Source organism: Lissotriton helveticus, chromosome 2_1 (assembly GCF_964261635.1).
Source record: "Lissotriton helveticus chromosome 2_1, aLisHel1.1, whole genome shotgun sequence".
In the NCBI taxonomy this organism is placed as follows: domain Eukaryota; kingdom Metazoa; phylum Chordata; class Amphibia; order Caudata; family Salamandridae; genus Lissotriton; species Lissotriton helveticus.
Window position 1 is genome coordinate 46,925,582 of NC_136059.1, and position 21,666 is coordinate 46,947,247.

Genomic DNA, 21,666 nt, shown 5'->3' on the forward strand with positions numbered 1-21,666 from the left:
ATAGCACATGAAACTGTTTTTGCTGTCCCTTTTATCTTTACCCACTTTGATTGATCCTAAGAACAACGACCATACCCAGAGATGCCTAAACATGCTAAATATCTTCCGAATTTTGGGGTCAATTAGGATGGCGGACGGATCGCCACTGCCATGCAGGCGGTGGCGATCCGTCCGCCATCCCTGCCCGTCCGCCACCTTTCTTCCCCCCGCCATATTACGATGGCGGGGGGGACTGTGGCGGAGGGGAAGACCGTCCGCCGCTTTTCTATCAGACACCGCCAGCCATATTAGGATGTGCTGGGGGATGTGCCTTTCCGAGGCGGCATTGCCACCACAAAAAGGCATACGTTTCCTGCTTTGGGGGCCCGTTGCAGGCCCCCAGGTTGAAGGGAGGGGTGGGTGGTGCACATGGGGGGTACCTACGGTACCCCCCTGCAGTTGCATGCACCGCGCGGTGCCTGCCGCTTTGTGCATGCAAATGCATAGCGTGCATTTTTGACTTTGCGGCGGGTGCTGCTTAAAGCAGCACCTGCCGCAATGTTATATGTACGGTATGTGACCGCCAGGGTGGCAGTCACATCCTAATACCAACGGAGGGACCACCGCTTGCATGGCTGGAAGAAGTTGTTTGTCTGACCTGAAGTGCCTAGAAACTAGCCTGCCTGCTGAGAGAGGGAAGGCTCCTGCCAACTCTTAAGAAGGTATGACTGTCACAAAACAATAGGTATGACTATTACAAAACACGGTACACTGCCAAAGCTGCTCTACATATGAAACCCATGACAAGGACAGTAGTTCAGTGAAATGAAGACACACTTGGTGTGTTCCTCCAAGTCACAGTATAGGTTGTGCACTCACTCCTGTAACGGGTGAGGCCTAGGCCTTTGCGCTCACACCAGATTAGTGTGAGGCTAGAATCAAAACCTATAGAACGCCTTGATACTGATCACTGGGGGGGGGGCAAAAGAAGGGGGTTCCAACAAATCTGTTCTATTTCACGTTATGTTAGCATCTTTATAATTTAAAACACGTTCAGCTCCTCGCTCGAGATACGGAATTGTCTTCAGTCACGCTTTTATCTGAGAGTGGGAAAGCTGATTTTTATTTGGAAGTACGATGGCTAACGCTGGTGAAGGTGCACAGGACTTGAACTCAGAAGTGGGAAACATTGAAGAATTGCCTAGGGGTGTGCCATAAATTCTGCTCCACCGGCAGAATTCACAATTTTGACCACTCCGCGTTACACTTGTAGCACAGATTTTTCGCACCCAGCGAGATTTTCTCAACGGGGGCAGTTGCGGCGGTTCGCAATGAGAACGCTGCTGCTCGAGTATAAAATCTTCTCGACACACCCTGACGACTCTCCCAGGTCCAGCAGACACGGATGAAACGTTTGAGTGTGTAGGGGTGATCATCTTTGCTGCACATAGGAGGATAGAGGCGTTTGTTTGAGAGTGGCTACTGAATGGGCTACTCCACCTTTTATGACACTAGTGGTGGAACAGGTGATCAGCCAACTGACCCTTGGAGTTCAGTTTCTGTTGGGGGTCTGAAGCAACTTTTCCGAGAACCAGGCACCAGAGGCACAGTCCTTTCTTCACTAGCCCAAGGAGCAGGTGCAGTCCAGAAGTTGGTGCAGCCTCTCTGGCCAGGTCCAGGGGTCAGTAGGGCAGTCCTTGTTTGGTCCTTTCTCCAGTCCAGATGTGACTTGAGGTTCATGGAGCAAGGAGTGCCATAATTAGGCCCAGAAACTGCCCTGGGGAAATGTTGGGGTCACTAGCCAATGGGCTACCAGGATCCTTCCAGCTCTGTGATGACTTTGAAGCTTTGTATGGCATCTATCAATCCCAGAGTGCACTATTCTGCCCCGTCCCAAGATTTCTTCCTTGGCTGTTAGGAATTTGGTAGGCTGCACACCTACTGAAAAAATGGTTTCACAACTGGTTTCTCCTCTCTGTTCCACCCGTCAGCCGATCTACCTTCACAAAAGGGCAGCCATACTCCAGTGTGATCGCTATTTTCCACCAAAAGCATCTTCTTCTTTGAAGCTTGCATTTTAAGCTAACACCCTCTGTGTCTTCCTGAAGAGGGGCAGTAACACCTCTCTCTGTGGCTGGTCTCTATTGATCTTGAGCCTGGGAGTCATTCACAATACTGCCCAGGAGGGCATACGTTTGTCTGGTGGCCAGCAACTGTGAATGGCCACCGCGTAAAATGGGCAGCAGAGTGGTCACTTTTAAAAGTAGCTTTTCCCTAAAAGAGACATTCATTTTAACTTGGGCATCAAGTCGGATTTAATGCCATGATTAATTTGAACCTAAGCATAGGTTTTGTACTGGGTGAATTCCTGTCCAGTAAAAAACCTATGCTAGCCCTGCTCCCTCCTGGGAAGGAAGGTGCATCGCCATATCTTGGTTGATATGCTTCAGCAATTCTCTCTCCGTCCAATGCAACTCAAGGCAACAAAGCAACCGAGGTTGTTGTGCTACTATGGACAACAATTGGCAAATATACCCTTTTATTTACAGTATTGTGGTTAGCTATGTGTCACATAGGTAGTTGGTTGTCAGCTGAGTAATTGGAAGAGCAGGTTATTTAATTCTCTCTTGAATGTTTCATATGAAGATGACACTCATTGGTGGAATGGAATTCCAGTCTTTGGGTAAAGTAAAGTTCCTGAGAATGATTGTTTTAACGCTAATGTCTTTTTGAAGATACCTTCTCAATCAGCAGGTTGTTTCAACACCACAGAGAACTGTCACTGCCCAAGATGTTCAATTTGTGACTAAGGTAGTTTGAAGTTGCCCTATTGAAAGCTTTGTAAGTGATTCAGCCTATCTCGAAAAGGATTCTTACTATAATTGGGGTCCATTTGAGACTTTAATTACTTCTGTGATCATAAGGTAGCAGCACGATGAGTTGCCTTGGGAGGAGAAAGTTGACAATAAGAGTTCCCAAGAGTGGGGTGTTCCAGTCTTCATAGCACCAGGGTCATGGATCTGTCCCTCAGCTTCTGCCAGTCCTTGTTTGGCTCCTCACTAATAATGGGAAACCCTGTTTATAGTCACTGCACCATCATCCATATTCCCATTGGTGCATTTGGTATTTAGTTCCAATTTCAATGAAGACCTCTATGGCTCATCAATCTGCCATCATAAATATCACTTTTAAGTACTGTGGGTACTGGGTCAGCTCCCCCCTCTAAGGCACGCCCAACAGTCATTCCCTCCCCCACCATCAGATTCCATTTGGTTGTCCAGGTACTGAGCTCTCCCCCTTTTGAAGTTTGAATATAGCTGATCACTACCCCATCAGGTATGTGCTCATCAGGTTTTCCTCCCTCAGTAAGGTACCCTACAAATGATCACTTAGTTTCCCATGAATACTTACCTAGCTCTCCTCCATCAATAGAGAAATCCTTTTCCAGTATTGTCCATTTCTGCACCCTTTGGGCATTGGATACCGCCCTCTGGTTTACCCGGTCCAAGCCCTCCTGGATGGCCTTGTAGATTGCCGGGTCCTTGGATCTTACCACCTCCGATACCAGCTTGGCATCACTGCCCAGCTGCTGGCAGAACTGGATGGCATCCGGGGTCAGGTCATCTCCTGGCTGCAGTGTATTTGGATCCATGGTACACTGAGAGCAAATCAAACAAAACCAGGAAAATGAGACATGGTACAAATGTCGTTTTCAAGGCATCACAGTTTAGAAATGGATTCAAAATATAATTGACTGGAAAATACTAATTTCACAAATGTATCATAAGTTGAGTCTCATGACCCAGGACACTAGGTTGAAAACGTACGCTGAGAAAAAGAGTCTGACAAGTGTACTGTACAAATACATAAATGCAACGTTTCTAAAGTCTTGCAATTGTACTGTACACCACATCACATAACTACACTTATTCTAAAGTCTGGTGATTGTACTATACACCTCATCACATAAATACACTTTTTTAAAGTCAGGCAATTGTACTATACACCTCTTCACATAACTACACTTATTCTAAAGTCTGGTATTGTACTATACACCTCATCACATAAATACACTTTTTTAAAGTCAGGCAATTGTACTATATACCTCTTCACATAAATACACCGTTTCTAAGGCTTGCAATTCTACTATACACTTCATCACATAAATCACTTTGTCTAAAGTCTAGTGATTGTATTATACACCTCATCACATGATTACACATTTTCTATAGTCCAGCAATTGTACTATACACCTCATCACATAACTACACATTATCTAAAGTCTGGCGAATGTACTATACACATCTTCACACTAATACACCTTTTCTAAAGTCTGGTGTTGTACTATATACCTCATCACATAACTACACCATTTATAAAGTCTGGCATAGGTACAGTCTACCTCATCACATAACTAAACCTTTTCTATAGGCTGGCAATTGTACACCTCATCACGTAAACTTCCCTTCTTTATGGTCTGGTGATCATACAAAACACTGCTTCACATAAATACATATTTTCTACAGTCTGCCAATTGTACAATACACCTCATCACATCAGTGGCCTTTCTTTACAATCTGATGATTGTACTATACACATCTTCATATAAATGCTCCTTGTATCGAGTGTCATGTACACTTGTTCTCTAAATCTATCCTTTACCATCTGCCCGTTTTATCTTCTCACTTACTTTCAAAGTTATCAACGCTGATGAGCACTCCATTTTGAACTTCAGATTGAAGAGCCCACAGACACATAACTACACACTGAATAGTATGTTCCTGAATCTTAGCTTCCGACTCCCCGGTATGAGATCGGTTTCTCTTTACCTTTACATTGATGGGGGTGGACAAGCCAACAACTCTTACCAGTAGTGGGATCTGAATGAATTACCTCAACCTTCATGTCCTCAGAGTGATCAGCATGAAAACAGTGATTGGCATGGACATACACCTCCTTCTTACATTCAAAGTGATCAGTGTGAATGAACTCTCACCCCACCTTTAACATGATCATCAAGCGCCGTCTCTGCCCTCTGTCCTTTCTTACTTCAACGGGTTGGGATGGACATCTTTTCCCACTTCTCTTCACAATTATTGGCATTGATAAAGTTTACCTTCAGAGTATCCATCCTTGAAGAGCGCTCCATACATCCACATAGAGTCATCAGCACGCCTGAGCGTGCATCCTTTACCTTCAGAGTGACTGGCATGGGTGATCTCTCCCTACCTCTATCAGAGTGTTTATTGTGGACAAGCACCCCCTCTTACCTTCCGAATGATTAGCATGGGGGAGACCCCTCCCCTTTCAGGCTGTTCATTATGGACAAGCCTTCCCCGCCTACATTCAGAGGGTTCATCATGGCCAACTATTTCCTTCTTACAATATGAATGATCAGAAAGCATGAGTGCTCCCCTCTTAGATTGTGGGTGATCTGCATGGATGAGCGCTGCTCTCTTAGCTTCATTGTCTACATCATGGACACATTCTCCCCTCTTACATGGAAAAGCTCTCCTCTCTTACAATCGGAGAGATCAGAATGAATGAGCGCTCCCCTCTTAGATTTACAGTGATCAGCATGGATGAGCGCTGCCCTCTTAGTGTCCTAGTCTACATCATGGACAAGCGCTCCCCTCTCACAATGATCAGTCCCCTCGTACATTTAGTGATCAGCATGGGCAGGATCTCCCATCTCACTTTTGGCCTGATCAGCATGGACAAGCTCTTCCCTCCTACATATAGAGAGATCACCATGCCCAAATATTTCCCTTCTGTACTCGGAGTGATCAGCATGGATTTGTGCTCCCCTCTTACCTTCATAGTGACACCATGGACACACTCTCTCCTCTAACATGAACAAGCTCTCCCCTCTTGCAATCAGAGTGATCAGGATGAATGAGTGCTCCCCTCTTAACTTTACAGTGCTCAGTATGGATGAGCACTCCCCCCTTAGCTCATAGTTTACATGACTAACAAGTGCTCCCCTCTCACAGCGGTCATTCCCCTCACACATTGAGAGTGATCAGCACGGAAAGGATCTCCCCCTCATCTTCAGAGTGATTAGCATGGGGAGAAGTGTCCTCTCTTACACTAATAGTGCCCCTCAGGGGCAAGCTCTTCCCTCTTACATTCAGATTCATAAGCACAGATGAGGACCACCTCTGAAATTTAGAGTGACCGGCACGGGCAATATGTCTCCACTGTCTCCTTCAGCACACTCTGCATGAACATACTGTCCCCACTTACCTTTAGACTGATCAGAAGGGATGAGTGCTCTGCCCTGACACCTTCAGGGTAATCAGAATGTGAGAGCTCTCCTTCTCACCTTCAGTGTGATCAGCATGGACAAGAACCTCCTTTTGTCTCCGATTAACACCGCATTGCTAATGATGGGTACCTCCTCCTTCAGGGCATTCTCGATGGGCACTGGGGGAACATTCTCACCTCCTGATGTGATGACAATTTCTGCAGTCAATCGAGACATGTGTCAGAGGTATATGTGATCCCTCCAGGATGTATAAAAGACTCAAATCAATCCTGGGCTGTCTTACTTTTTAACCCTAACATTTGCAGAATATATACATTGTCAATAAGTCTGGACAATTTTCAGCTCTGTACTTCTTCTATTTTTTGATATAACTTTTTTTGGCTTTCAAGAATCATAGACAGGCAATTTTAATAAAAAGAAGGTACCACAGAGATATTTATACCCCCCCTTTAGCTCAAACTCAAAGCACAAACATATTATTTCTACTGGGAAACACATATACTTAGCTTCAATAATTGCAAGGAAAGGTTCAGAAATGTCACAAACTAGCTGCAGTGTTGCTAATATCTGTCATTGAGTCCCACCTCCATCTATAAAAACAGAATGCATTCCACTTTCAACACACTGGTTGGGTCAAATAGAATAATTCAAGCCTATGATTGTTGAATGTGTTTGAGAGCTGCTGATTCAATGGTTCAAACCTCAATCATTGAATGTCTGTCTGTGTAGCACATTCTCATTTGCCCGGTTGAGTCAAAAGTATGGTTGTGATATTTATGGGCCCCGCAGCCTAGAAGTGCCATGTGTTTGTGCAACGCAACGCAGTACAATGCTGCACCTACTCTGTACTATCCTGGGCAAAGGCTGTCTTGGGATAGAAAGGGCACTTTTGATAATGCAAAGACTACTTTACCCAGCTTTTCCTAAAGGGGGCATCAGTGGGATGGATCAGTGCAAACATCCGTTGGTTTTGACGCAAAGCCCTGTCTATGAGGATAGTCCTGCCGGGCGTTGTGTCATACACTAATGCATCCTTGAAGCAGGCAAATAGCAGATGTGATCATTTCACAAAAAAGCACATTGCACATGTGTTGGGGTGCACAACACACATCCAATGCATGAGACTGATCACACATGGAACTTTATACCGGAAGGGTATGCATCCACTACCAATCAGTAGCGGCTCCTCCGCTAAGGTGGGGGAGAGTCGCCACACTGTTTTGCAGCAGTGAAGTAAAGGAAGCATAAAATAATAATAACTCCTGGTATTATCATTTTATGTTTCCTTCTGCTGCAGCTTTGTGTTTAGGGTAGGGCTGCTCCAATGACAGAGGAGCAGGGGAGGAGTGGTTTGTCCACTCTGAAGTGCACGTGACTATTTGCCCAGCCCTACATTCATGCGCACTTTGCATTGCGTGAAGAACATGTCCAGGCCCTCAATCCCTGGCCGAGCTCCATGGCGCTCAGACCAATCACCACGCTGCATTGCAGCGTGGTGATTGGCTATCGGAAGACTGGGAGACTGGTGCTTCCTGCTAATTCCTGTATCCTGTTGCGGGACCAGAGTCAGGAAGAAAAGGAGGAAGGTGAGGCGGCGGGCAGCCCAAACATGTGTTTTGTTTTTTTAAAAACTTTTTTTCCCTTCAACTCCCATGCCCTAGACCCGCATCACCACCCGGATCCAGTAGCAGCCGCTACTTCTACCAATCCTATGCTAGAGAGTGCACACTCACTTTTGCACCATGGGGTCTTGCAAGCACCAGCAGAGGAGATGACACCATCAGAAGGCCATTCTTTCTAGACATGGCACTGTGCTGTGTTTTTCTCCTGGTGCAATGAAGTGCATCAAATTTGCATAAGGTGTTGTTTGCGTGAAAAATGAGTAAATCTAGGTATGCATTTCTTAAACTAGATACACTGAATTCAAGTGAATACGTCTTTTGACTGATTCAAAGGGAAATAGTTTGGTTCCACATTGTGCTAACTTTATCTGATCTAAACAAAGATAGCTTATGTTTACAACTGACATTCAGCACATCAGTCTTCTATGAGATGAGTAACATGACTGATCCAATTACTACTAATAGCGTTTGACACCACAGTTCCAGCAATCTATGCTGTGTGTGTTTCTGTCACAGACACGTGCAGGAGCTTGTTCAGTGTTCCTTAAGTATGTACACGATGTTTGTTTTTCAGACAGATCCCAGACTTAAGAGGGACGTTAGTCTTGCCAAAGTACACTGCCTGATTCACACATTAGTATACAAGCGGTAAGCCATGATCAGGTTCATCACCAACGACCAGCTAACCTCATCACTCAGCAACTCCACCCCAACCATCGCAGAAAAAGACGTCATCAACACCGCAGCCCGTACCCTGCACAGATGGATCTCAGACAGCTCCAACACCATAGCCCCGCTCAAGAAAAACAACAACACCCACTCCAAGAAAGCTAGATGGGTTACCACCAAAGTTCGAGAGTCCAGATTCACTTACCGCCGCCTCCAAAAGGCCTGGAGGAATACCAAATCCACAGAAGCCCACAAGAACTTCAGAGCCGCCACCACCGCCTACCACCAACACATCCGAGAACCAAGAAAAAAAGTGATTGAAGACAGAATCTCGATTCATGCATACAACAGCAAAGAATTCTTCAACATCATCAAGGAGTTCGCCCAACCCACCAGCGAGTCCACTGACATCTCCCCCTCACAAGACCTTAGCGATAAACTCAGCACCTTTTTCCACAAACTAAATCAAGAGCTATTACGACAACTTTGATGAAGACAACCAACACACTGAACCCTCACCAACCACCCCCAACACCCTGAAGCCAACGATTGACAACTGGACAGCCCTCACCACCGAAAACACTCTGAAGACGATGAAGTCAATCCACCATGGGGCCACACAGACCCCTGCTCCTACCACATTTTCAACAGAGCCGCCGACACCATCGCACCCATGCTCTGCCACACCATCAACTGCTCCCTGGCAACTGCCCGACGACTGGAAACACGCCGAGATCAACCCCCTCCTGAAGAAACCCTTGGCGGACCCCACCAGCCTCAAAAACTAAAGACCGATCTCCCTGCTCCCTTTCCCAGCGAAAGACATTGAGAAAGCCATCAAGAGCCAACTCGCCACATTCATCAAAGAACAAGACATCTTCGACTCCTCCCAATCCGGCTTCAGAAAAAACCCACAGTACGGAAACCACCCTCCTAGCCGCAACAGACGACATCTGCACCCTAATGGACAAAGGAGAAACAGCATCCCTTATCCTTCTCGACCTCTCTGTGGCTTCCGACACAGTCTCTCACCGCATCCTTATACGCAGACTCCACAATTCAGGGACCCAAGACAAAGCCCTCAACTGGATCCGCACCTTCCTCTCTGGCAGAACGCAGCGGGCAGACTCCCCCTCTTTCCTCTCTGACCCTACACCTACCACCTGCGGAGTCCCACAGGGGTCCTCCCTCAGCCCTACGCTCTTCAACATCTATATGGCTCCGCTCGACCCCATCGTCAGAACCTACGGACTCCACATTGTGTCATACGCAGAAGACAAATAACTCATCCTCTCCCTGTCCAACAAACCCAACACCGAGAAACAACTTTCGAGAAGGCATGGAAGCCATCGCCAAATGGATGAAAAACAGCAGCCTACAACTAAACACCAAAAAAAGGAAGTACTCATCATGGGCCCAAACACTGATGCCTGGAACGACACCTGGTGGCCCCCCGCCCTCGGAAGCCCACTCACCCCCACAGACCACGCACGCACCCTGGGAATCATCCTGGACTCAGAGCTCAAAATGGACTGCTAGATCAACTCTGTCTCATCCTCCTGCTTCCACACCCTCTGCCTCCTACGTAAGACATCAAATGGATCCCCCTCGAACACAGAAAGACCGTCACTCACATCCTGGTCAGCAGAAGTCTCGACTACCGCAATGCACTCTATGCCGGAATAAACAAAAACGTCACCCGCAAGCTACAGAACATCCAAAACGTCGCCGCAAGACTGGTTCTCAACCTGCCAAGACATTGCCACATCTCCCAGCACCTGCGCACACTCCACTGGCTCCCCATCGAAGCTAGAGTCACCTTCAAGATGCTAACCCATGCTCATAAGGCTCTCCACGACACTGGACCAGCATACCTGAACAGCCGACTCAAATGCCACACACCCCAAAGGACCCTACAATCAGCTCATCTCTCCTACACCGTGGTCCCCCAAGTCAGAAAGATCAGATAGGGAGGCCGCTCCTTCTCCTTCCTCGCGGCCAGGGCCTGGAATGACATTCCGCTCCACTTCAGACAGACAACATCGCTACCCATCTTCGCAAGAAACCTCAAAACCCCTCTCCTTGATGGACTGGAATCTGTGACCCCCTGCATCTCCCCAGCACCTTGAGACCCTTAGGGGTGAGTAGTCGCGCTCAACAGACACCTGATTGATTGATTGATTGAGGTTGGGAAATACTGACATTGAAGTTATTTTGTAGAGACTATGCTGTGCTCTGTTTGGTGCAGTTTGCTAGTCAATTTGGCAAATATATTTTTGAAGGAAATGGAATTTCATGATCTTAGCTACAAGCTGAAGGCCACACAGCTTTTCTTCATGTGGTGTAATATATATTTTTTCTCATTTTAAAATGCGTCCACAGGGTCACCGAGCCGGGCTCTACACCAATAGACATTAAATCACTAATATTTTTTTCATAGATAACCAACAATGTTCATGAAATCTGACAAATGCAAACCTTTAGAAGTCAGTACTGTTATCACCAGGATTTGCTGCATTGTTAACTGCCAGCCTCACCTGCCTTGATTGTAGACATGAGAGGCGGCTTGGAGACCTTATTTCCTCCTTCCTGACGATAACCTGATGATGACCCATAGTTACTGCTACTGAGTTGAAACATTGTTGACACTCAATATTTAGGATTGAATATTTCATAGTAGCACAACACTATCAAGGGAGCTCCGTGTCTTTGAAGCCACTATTATGAGGGTTCTCATTCTCTGGCCAGCCGGGTGGGCTAATTCTATCTTTGGTATGTCTTTTTATGGAACTTTTCACACTTTAATTTAGAGGTCTTCAAACGATGGGCTGGGTGTCTCTTGGGCCATAATTGTTCTCGGGCACCAGGCTCTGACAGGAAGGACATTTATTATACCCATGGAAACAGAGATCAACACCAAGTTTAAAACATTGCTGTGTTCAGTAATTAATTTGTTCAGAGGTTTGAAGGTCGTTGGTTTAATTGAACCATTTTTTAACCGGGCAGTTTTTAGCACCTTATTGACCTAATTGTATTTTTTTTATCTTATTTTAATTTAGAGAAACATTAAAATACAATACCTGAAAAGGAAAGAAAACATAAAAGAAAAAAAACAGGCACACATCACATAAAGAAGATTGCGAATTCCAAAACACGTACTGCCTGTGATGATATAAATCCGGTAGAGGACACCAACTCCCTCTACTCTCCACAGATATAGCATCATACTCTGTAAGAGGTAGATGTAGCATCGTACTCTGTGAGAGATAGATATAGCATCGTAATTTGTGAGAGGTAGATATAGCATTGTACTCTGTAAGAGGTAGATATAGCATCGTACTCTGTGAGAGATAGATATAGCATCGTAATTTGTGAGAGGTAGATATAGCATCGTACACTGCGAGAGGAAGATATAGCATCGTAATTTGTGAGAGGTAGATATAGCATTGTACTCTGTAAGAGGTAGATATAGCATCGTACACTGCGAGAGGAAGATATAGCATCGTACTCTGTGAGAGGTAGATATAGCATCGTACTCTGTGAGAGATAGATATAGCATCGTACTCTGTGAGAGGCAGATATAGCATCGTACTCTGTAAGAGGTAGATATAGCATCGTACTCTGTGACATGTATGTTCCAATATTAGGTCCAGCTGGTCAGATAATACCAATGTCGAAGCCCATGTCTGTCACTCTTGGGCTCCTGAGTCACAAGTGGACTTTCCCCCAGAGCGCCTAGATTCAGCAGGCGGGAGGTGTAAGTCTCAGAACAGTCACTACACTGTGCCACGTCTTTAGGCCAACCAGCACACATGGCCTTTTATCTATTCATTGGTACTTTTCAGAACGTGGCTTTCTATTAAATTACAGAACCTTATATACGTGGCCACGCAGAGGTAAGATTGAGGATCTCCTGAGTGGGATGGTAACCATTTTCCTCACCGTAACAAACACATTCATCCAGAAAGGCAACACGTCGTTAAACGCAAAAAGTCAGTCTGAGGCATCATATATCTCCAACATACAGAGAAGTATCGGTGATAGTCTGGGTAGATTAAAAAGATGTCAAAACACAATCGAAGGACCCAATTCCCAAAGGGGCTCATGACTTGCATATTTACAAGTGAGGAGTCTCTGCACTCATGGTGGAATCTCAGCACAACATAATTTTTCATTTTCCAAATCCATGTTCATCTCTACAAATTGATGCCCTATGGTGCTACTTGACAGCGGGTAAAATATTTCCTTATCTCTTCTTGTTCTTTTACATCTTATGGTGATAGTATTTCTCAGTTTATACCAGGATTGGTTTTGCCCCTTCATAATTTTTTCCTTTAGTAGCATTTATATCTGCACAATCACTTTTTCTTTATATGGTGACACATGCTTGGCATGTCATTACACTTTAAATATCTTTTTTTCACATTAGTGGGTCTAGTATGGTGCACAATATGCTTTATACATCAGTTGACTTTTTACTTATCGCCGGGACATTCTATGTTTTTCGTCCTTCAATTCCACATTTCTAGCCGAGTGACTGACTAACTACTTTTGAAAATGAGTACACATCCTCATGTCTTTTGTCTTCACAGCTCTGAAGAAGTATTTTCAGGTGAAAACATGTGTTGGCTGTGCTGATTTCATACAAATCGATTACATCTTGTAACGACTTGCATGGTAAAGGAATGCATTGTAAGAACACAATCATGGTGCAGACCACGCTAATAAGGCCCAGTGTTGTTCGATCCGCTGTGTAAAGGCTGTCTCCCCTCCAAGGCTATGGGGATCATGAATTCCTTCGTGGAAGTTCGTTACAAAGCTTTCCTTTCCTGGGTTGTTCCCTCTCCTGTATCAAATGCAGAAGTGCCTGCGTGGGAAGGAATCTTTGCCGCAGATAAAGACCTTGGGCAGCCAGACAATCGGCCTCCACATCTGGAACATGAAAACCACCCTAGCCACTGGGGTGGACGTGCGTCCTTCACTCCACTCCAGCCTGACTACCCCTCATGTTAGTCTCACCAGGTGAGACTGCAGCACTTAAAGGCTGGCCATGGGTGGGATACTAACAAAGTGATACAACAGTTTAGGTAAAATTATCATTGTATCCTGACTGCTCCCCTAGTCTATCCCTGCACCTGGTCGGATCACTGTTTTATCTCCTTTTCACTAGAGCTTGCTCTGCCCAACTGTCCCTTACTCACAACCAATCTCACTGCACGAAACTGGAAGCGAGCCGACATCTCTGAATTTCACTCCATATTACTTACCACAACCCCCAGCGACATGACCATGACGTCTACCCAAACAGACGTCCTCGATCAATGGTTGAAACAGGCGTGCGATGTGGTCGCCCCACTGAGAACCACTAAAACTAAACGCCTGCATGACGCTCTGTAGTGTAGTTCCTATTATCCCAATAGGCTCTGCGCATTGGAATAATATCTTCAATAGTATAGACGTAGGACAGAGGTTTACTAGGTCTTCTACTGACGATATTAGATTTAAGTTTTGTGTGCCAGCTAGCTCAGAGTTCACTAGAAACTTTCTCGAATAGGCGAGGAGGAGTTTAACCTACCTGGATAGACAAGAAGGGATTTAGTTTCTGACAACCATAGAACATGACAACTTTGCTCTCCCTGATCAAGAGTATATCTCTAGAGTCGTGTGAAAACAAAAGACAGCTATTTTACTCAGTCAATACGTGCATACTTAGTTTCACCAGATTGTAGAGAAAAGAAGAGAAGGGCGTTTTCAATAAAAGGTGTTATATATTGATCAGTCTCTTTTCTCATACAAGAGAAATGAATCGCTACAATTGCAATACTTATAGTTAAGTAAAGTGCATACAGTAAAAGCAGGATTATAAAATACTGTAAAAGCATTGATATGGTTTCTTAGCCATATGATACTTTAAAATGGATAAAAGATATACATACATATATACATTGACTAATCATACTCAACTGGTGCTTCTAACTACGCCTACCCCGGTGTACCTGACCTAAGCCTAATACAGGGGAGGGAGTAAGTAAGTAGCCGTTTAAGTTAACTTTGTTTTGCCAAGAATCTGACTCAAGAATTCTCTGTAAGGGGTTAGTCAGTTCAGTACCTGGGATTTAGAAGGCAGGAGGGCTGGTATCTCTTTCTCAGGACTCGGTATCCCAGTTACCCGCGAGGGCAAGCTGGAAACGCTGGAGGCTGGATTCCTCGGCAAGAGGAAAGGCAGCGTCTTCCTCAGCGCGTCAAAAGGGGAGGGGCAGCGTCCGTGGGCTCTCGCATCAGCTGGGCTCTCCGGCAAGTAGTCACTGCTCCAGGTTCATCACCACCGTGTCTTTACTTAGGGCAGCGTTGGTATATTTATACCTGAGAGGTGCTGGGTTTGACGTAAGGATGGACATAAGACGTCAATAGAGATGTCACTAAGAACTGATCGTTCTTGCAGTGCTTTACAGGAGTTCTCGGACTAAATCAAAACATAGCAGGCGGGGATTTCCCAGGTTTGCTGAGGCTTGAATTTGTTTAAGAACTCGGTGTGCTTTATAGGGGGCTGGAGAAATAGTGCTTGCTTAATGTGACAGCATGCGCTATGACTAACTTATGAAACGGGTTTCTGTGCCGTTGTATGGATATTAGTGATTTATAACCGGACAAGGGTCAGGAATAGGAGTATCGATACAGGTCCCTAGATAAACACACTACACCCACTCCACGAATTCCATGTCCATATTTACTAACCTAAGCAATAGTAAACATAACTAATAGTGCATGTGTATACCGGACCACCCCAAAATACATTCTTTGCATTTGAAAAATGGCATATGCGAAATACACGAAAATGAGTATAGGTACTGTATGCATTCAAGCAGTGTAATCATTCAAGAAAAGGATGCACATTTATATCAGCATGAATGATTCGCGAAAATAACACATGAAATGGCTCTTAATACAGAAACAAAAGTGCGAGACCACTTCATCACATATAAATACAAATACTTGTAAATATGCTAGAGGCTGAGGTAATGTAATGTCTCTAGAGTTCCTAAAAATAGAAGCTCTGTTCTCTAAGAATAGTTTTACTTTAAGCAGAAGATAAGTGCCAAAAAGGTAAATATTTTGGATTTGGGAAAAAAGTTTTCGTTTTCAGGGGAAGAAGGAAAAAAAGTTCCCAGTAGCTTTGTTTTTAAAGCTGAGGGCCAAATTCAGAGTTCAGGGAACGCTGTGTGCACGTTTGCTTAAAGTCACTCTCTCTGTTCTGGTGAAAACATCATTTCAGACAGACTCTCAAAAAAACAGTCTACCGCCTCAGGTGAAAGTTCGACCAAGTTGGAAAATGTCGCTATCATGCAGTCGTGCGCATGTTCGCTTTCAGTGATGTTTCGATCAGCATTGCTTACAGAAGGCCGTACCTGGTTGATGCTGCTCTCACCCTGTACTTCACTACCCTTCAATCGTAGTGGTGAAGTCTCCACGAATGCCGTCATCAGGATAGGTAGCCGCTGGGGACAGCACAATGCATGAGCCTTTACTGGACCCAACAAAGTATCTGCATCCAATGGTACTTCTGATTGTAGTGTAAGATAGGTGTCCAACACGCATTCTTCGCCACATAGCATGCATCTCAATACAGGTAAGACACAATCCTGCCATATGGGTCTGAACGAAAAAAAACAGGTCATATTCAGATCTCTTAGCCGGGCTAATCCAAGGACTTTAGTTATGCGGTCCCGATAGCGTATAGCTAGGATCGTTTCTTCCATTGTTGCTGGAGTCTTGTCTGTGACATGGCTTGCCATAACGAAGCAAGAGTAGCAAAAATAGGATGCCTGCTACGAGTCCCAACAGGAGTGGAAGTCCGCCAAAGACAGAATGGACAAAATTGGGAAATATTCCCAGGACTGCTTTGAATGGAGTTAACAGTCCCGAAAGAACGGTCTTAAATACACTCGCGATACCATTTGTATCAGAAATATTTAAGATTTCGCTTAGCATTTCTGCGAAGTGTAGGGGGCAATTTGTTGATAACAATGCATGTATTTCTCCCGTTGTCCTTGCAACTTGGAGATCATACGTTTCTTTTGATGACATCAAGTGTACTGGCGTCTGTAGGAGCACAGTCTTCATTCTGCTTAAAGTTTAAATTCGAATAGTAGAGATATTCAAACTGGGCCAAATTTTTCCCTCCCTGTCTATAGCGTCATTCGGAAACAATACTTGCTCACAACAAGTGACCATGGAGCTCACACTTACTAGATAAGGTTTTCCTGGCAGTAAGCCACAACATCTGTGATCTACAATTAGAATGTAACTCCCGTTAGAAAGTCTTCTAAAGAATGGTTCTATTTGCGTTGCAGGTGTGCCGAGCTGGTGACATGAAAGGTTATTTGAAGTCCCTTCACAGGCCCCATGTAAACTTATACCCTGACACAGAAGTATACGACTTAGTGATTTTTCACAATTATTACCACTAAGAAATACACTCTGTCCTGTATTACTATAACATGTGTGTGTATAAGGTAAGTTCCATGTTGACATAATGTATCCTTTACCCAACCTTTCATACTGACCTGCCTGTATATATTTTTGGCAGTATCGAAATTGGAAAGTCGTTATCGGAATAGTTATGATTCCATGTATTATCCATTCAATGACAGGTCGTTCTGGCATTATCAATGGTAATCTCTCAAGTTTTTCAATGCTCAGAATTGTATATTCTGCACCCTTTTGTGCCAAGCTGATTTGTGTATCAGTAAGGTTAAAGATACTGAATAATGACGTTGTGTTGATTAAACGCCAAGGCACGTAGCCTGAACGCAGATTTTGTAACGTCCAGCCAAGCTGTACAATAGAACGCAATTGGGACTGACCGTGTTGCAACATCAGTAAGTCTTGCTCTATTATATCGATTGCAGATGATACAATACTGTCCAGTGAATATATTCTGGAAGACAGAGTCATTAACCCATTGTCCACAACAGAAAGTGATTTTTCCAAATTAACACGGTCAATTTCCCGTATTTTCTCCGCTGTTTCAATTTGAGTTTCTTTCCAAGCTTCGTTGTAAGCTGCATATATAGAGGCCGCTATGAAACGTTTTTGACGCTGTTTGCGTGGTCCCATAATGAAATCACGTAAGTCAGCACCTTCCTTAAGTAAAGTCAAGTGTTGCTTAATTTCAACCAGTGTGGATGTTTGTAGCCATTCGAGGCAGAGTTTCCCTACACTGTAAGTTGTTATAATCCCTGGATGTTGTCTCTGGGAGTATCTAGGGTCTGGCCTGTTCAATTTGAACCCCTGTATTTTGTTCAGGAATCTATTTTGGCAGTTATTTGTGTCGGTGGGCCAGATCAACCATTTTTTCCATTCAGGATGTGTTCTGTTTTGGTTTAAAATATGGGAAACGTCTATTTCAACATCTTCAGTGCGATTACTGTCTGGTGTTGGTTTCGGAATAGACGGTTTGTTCAAGTCTTTAATTTTGGCTAGGCCAAGACAGGTAGTCTGTTGAATTGTATCATTCAAAAATATAATTTGTTCTGGGATCATGCAGGCTCTAAATAATGATTCTATACCTTGCACTTGCCAATCTTTTGTACCCCAGATTGTTTTCGTTTCAATATTATTGTTCCAGAAATCAAAACCGAATGTTTTCATTTTTTCAAAAAATGTCTCTGAATAGATTCATTTTGTGTTCGTAAGCATGGTTTTCACTCCTGTTTTATTTAACATTCTAAAATAAAATGTTTCTGCATTACTTGTGTTAAACCCTGAGAAGTATGAAAATTTATCATAAAATGATTTTGAACTGCCTTTTGGTGGAGTGCACAATGTTCCCATTGATTAAAATTAAAAACATTTCTCGGTTGAGCAGATTTATGCCAGTCAGTCAGTCAGTCAAAAAAACTTTATTCGGTTAATTAAAACCATAAAAGCAATACATAATACAAAAAATTATTATTTTTTTATATACAAAACAATTAAATCAGTAGTAAGGGTTGATTGCATTCCTACTTAAAAACAAAGGGTAGGGAGTGTTAATAAAAAACGATTTGATAGATACAGGGAACACCTAAAGATAACAGTATATGAATTTCACCATAGTATATATAAACGATCAGTTTTCATGGGTTAATAGTACAGCATTTCTTACTCTTTTCTGTCTGGCGGCAGCTACTAAAAAACAGGCTACGCCATAAGCGACTGGCACTGAGTTCAACATCTGTAAATATAGTAATGCTGGCCGTACCTGAACGAAGTTTAAAGGTTTTAAAATGGGCACAAGAAATTTTTTCCGCAGGACCAAATAGTGCTCACACAGCATAACCAGATGCAAAGTGTCCTGTGTTGAAAAACAGTCGCATGTACAAGGGGGAGAATTTTCTGGAGTACCCCAATCTGTATACGTACCAAGGATAAAATGGATCAAATTAACTCTAAACCTAATGAGCAGAAATCGATGGTAGGGCTTTGTAACATATTTTAAATAGGGTTCCATCTCTGTAGTAGTGGAAAGTTGAAAAAGTAATCTCACTGTGGGTTTACTAATTTCGGCCGATTCTCTTTCGCCTTCCAACAGAGATCGAAAATGTTGCTTCACCCACTTTGCATCCTCTTTTTTAAGATGTTGCGGAAGAGAGTACATTTCCGGACGCCCTAGGCTAGCACATGCCGCTCTAACATATGCTAGCCATGGAATGGTAAGAGCTTTATCTAGAGATGTACAATCCTTAAGGATGGAGTGATTCAAACCGATTTCTTCATTGGTCCAGGTTTTGATCCAGCAAAGTACTGGGGACATTTTTAGAAGATCGGTAACGTACCCCATACCTAGTTCATTATGCAATGAATGTATGGGGGAAGATTTCGGGAGAGTCAACAAGGCCCGTAAAAAATTATTTTCAGCAATTTGTATGCCTGGGACCGAGACATAGCCCCAAATATCTGCCCCGTAGGAAGCAATTGCCAAGCATTTGGCTCTATAAATCTTGGTCATCGCTTCCATAGGTTTCGAGCCCAATTTTTTCGAAAAGCTCAAAAGTGCTGCTGTTGACCTAATTACTCCATTTTCCTTGAGTTTCATTTGTGGCTTCCAGGTTCCTCTCTCGTCAAAGGTGACGCCCAGATAACAAAAAGAGGGCACCCTTGAAATTGGTGAATTATTGGAACTGAAAGATCTGATCTTCATGTTTTTCTTTCGCGAACCAACAACCATAACATGGGACTTGACGGTGTTAATTTTTAAATCAAGGGCTTCCATGAACTGGCCAAAATGGTCCAAAAGTTTTTGGAGCCCTATACCAGTCCGCGCTATGAGAACAGCGTCGTCCGCGTATAGGAGGACCGGAATAGGTAGGCCCCCCATGCGCGGAGTATCCAAGGTGGCTGTGTTCAGGAATTTCCCCAAGGCGTTGATGTACAGTGTAAAGAGTAGAGGGGCCAGGATGCACCCTTGTCTGACCCCTCTCCCTGATCTAAACTTTGCTGTACACCTACCGTCCCTTGATGCCCTAACCGTTGCAAACAAATTAGAGTGGAGGTCATGTAAAAAATTAACCAAAGTAGTGTCCAATCCAGAGTTGTGTAAGATGGTCCATAATTTTTGACGATTCACCAAGTCAAACGCTGAAGATAGGTCCATAAATCCCAAGTAAAGAAGCCCCCCCTTCACCACAGTGTATTTGCTAATAATTAAATGGAGGTTCAAGCATTGGTCGATTGTCCCTCTATGTGCCCTGAACCCGTACTGCAAGTCTGAAAGGATCCCGCTCTCCTCCAGCCAATCCTCCATTCTGTGTAAAATGACTCTGCCTAAGATTTTAACGGCAGAGTCCAGCAAGGAGATTGGTCTGTAGCAGGCCGGGTCCGCCCTATTTCCTTTCTTAAATATAGGCACAATTATGGAGGTGGACCAGGAGGATGGGAAGCCAGCTGTAGGGATAGCATTAAAAACGTTAGATAACATTTTGGACCAAAATTGTGGGTACTGTATATAGAGATCTGCTGGTACTCCATCAGGGCCCGGGGCCTTATGTTTGTTAGTCTCTCTAATCGCCCTTTCAACTTCCATGATGTTAAAGTCCATGACCAGATTAGTATGGTCATGGATTTTGTCAGTTAAGGCAGGGGATGTAGACTCGTAGATTTTGCCAAAATGGGCTAGCCATCTGTTATCTTCAATGACACAGTCTAAATCCATTTGCCCATTGTCGGAGAAAAAGGGCTGATTTACGATGGCCCAAAACTTTTTGCTGTCTTTCAGGGCTTCCTTTGAGAGTAAGCTATTCCATGCTTCCTCCTTGATTTCATTTTTGCGTTTTTGGGTTATAGTTTTATATTCTTTTCTTAGTTTGGCCACTAAGGATTTATCTCTAGGTCTCTGCTTGATGGCTTTCATCAGAGCACTGTGGGCCCTCGAACATTCCTTATTAAACCATTTATGGGTATTTATATTCCCTTGCCTAACCGACCTTCGTTCCAAGTTCTTACTAATCCTCGAACAGATGTCTTCGAAGGCTATCAGGACCTTAGGGCCCTCTGCAGTTGAGTCCAGACATACTGCCATGCTGTCCTCGGACTCTTGGGCAATTGCATGAAAGAAATCTTCTGGGACAATCATCTCCCATTTCAGGCGCCTTCCCTGCTCTGTAGATTTCAGATCCTTTATGGCTGCCATACTTGGCGGACTGACAGTGCGGAAACAGTCTAAATCCAAGGACAAGAGAACTGGATGGTGATCCGATGAAATATGGTCAACTACACTGTACTCGTATACCTTTGCCAAGACCCCATTTGAAACAAATATATAGTCTATAACTGTATTGGCGTCTCTTCCAACAAAAGTTGGGGCTCTCGGCTCACTAATACCTTGGTCGAATTCAAAAAGATTTAAATTCGCTAGAAAAAACTCTAGAAGATACTGAATAATGACGTTGTGTTGATTAAACGCCAAGGCACGTAGCCTGAACGCAGATTTTGTAACGTCCAGCCAAGCTGTACAATAGAACGCAATTGGGACTGACCGTGTTGCAACATCAGTAAGTCTTGCTCTATTATATCGATTGCAGATGATACAATACTGTCCAGTGAATATATTCTGGAAGACAGAGTCATTAACCCATTGTCCACAACAGA

General features: G+C 44.0%; 1 protein-coding gene across 1 annotated transcript in view; it reads right to left on the bottom strand.

Annotated features, from left to right (window-relative positions):
- LOC144820054 (long-chain-fatty-acid--CoA ligase ACSBG2-like) overlaps positions 1-21,666 on the bottom strand; it is a 191,671-nt gene that overhangs the window by 8,592 nt on the left and 161,413 nt on the right. Inside the window, exons 13-14 of the mRNA XM_078677708.1 lie at positions 6,305-6,444; positions 3,391-3,637 (exon numbers count right to left, since the gene is read on the bottom strand). Of these exons, the coding sequence (XP_078533834.1) occupies positions 3,391-3,637; positions 6,305-6,444 (387 nt within the window). The remainder of the gene's footprint in view (positions 1-3,390; positions 3,638-6,304; positions 6,445-21,666) is intronic.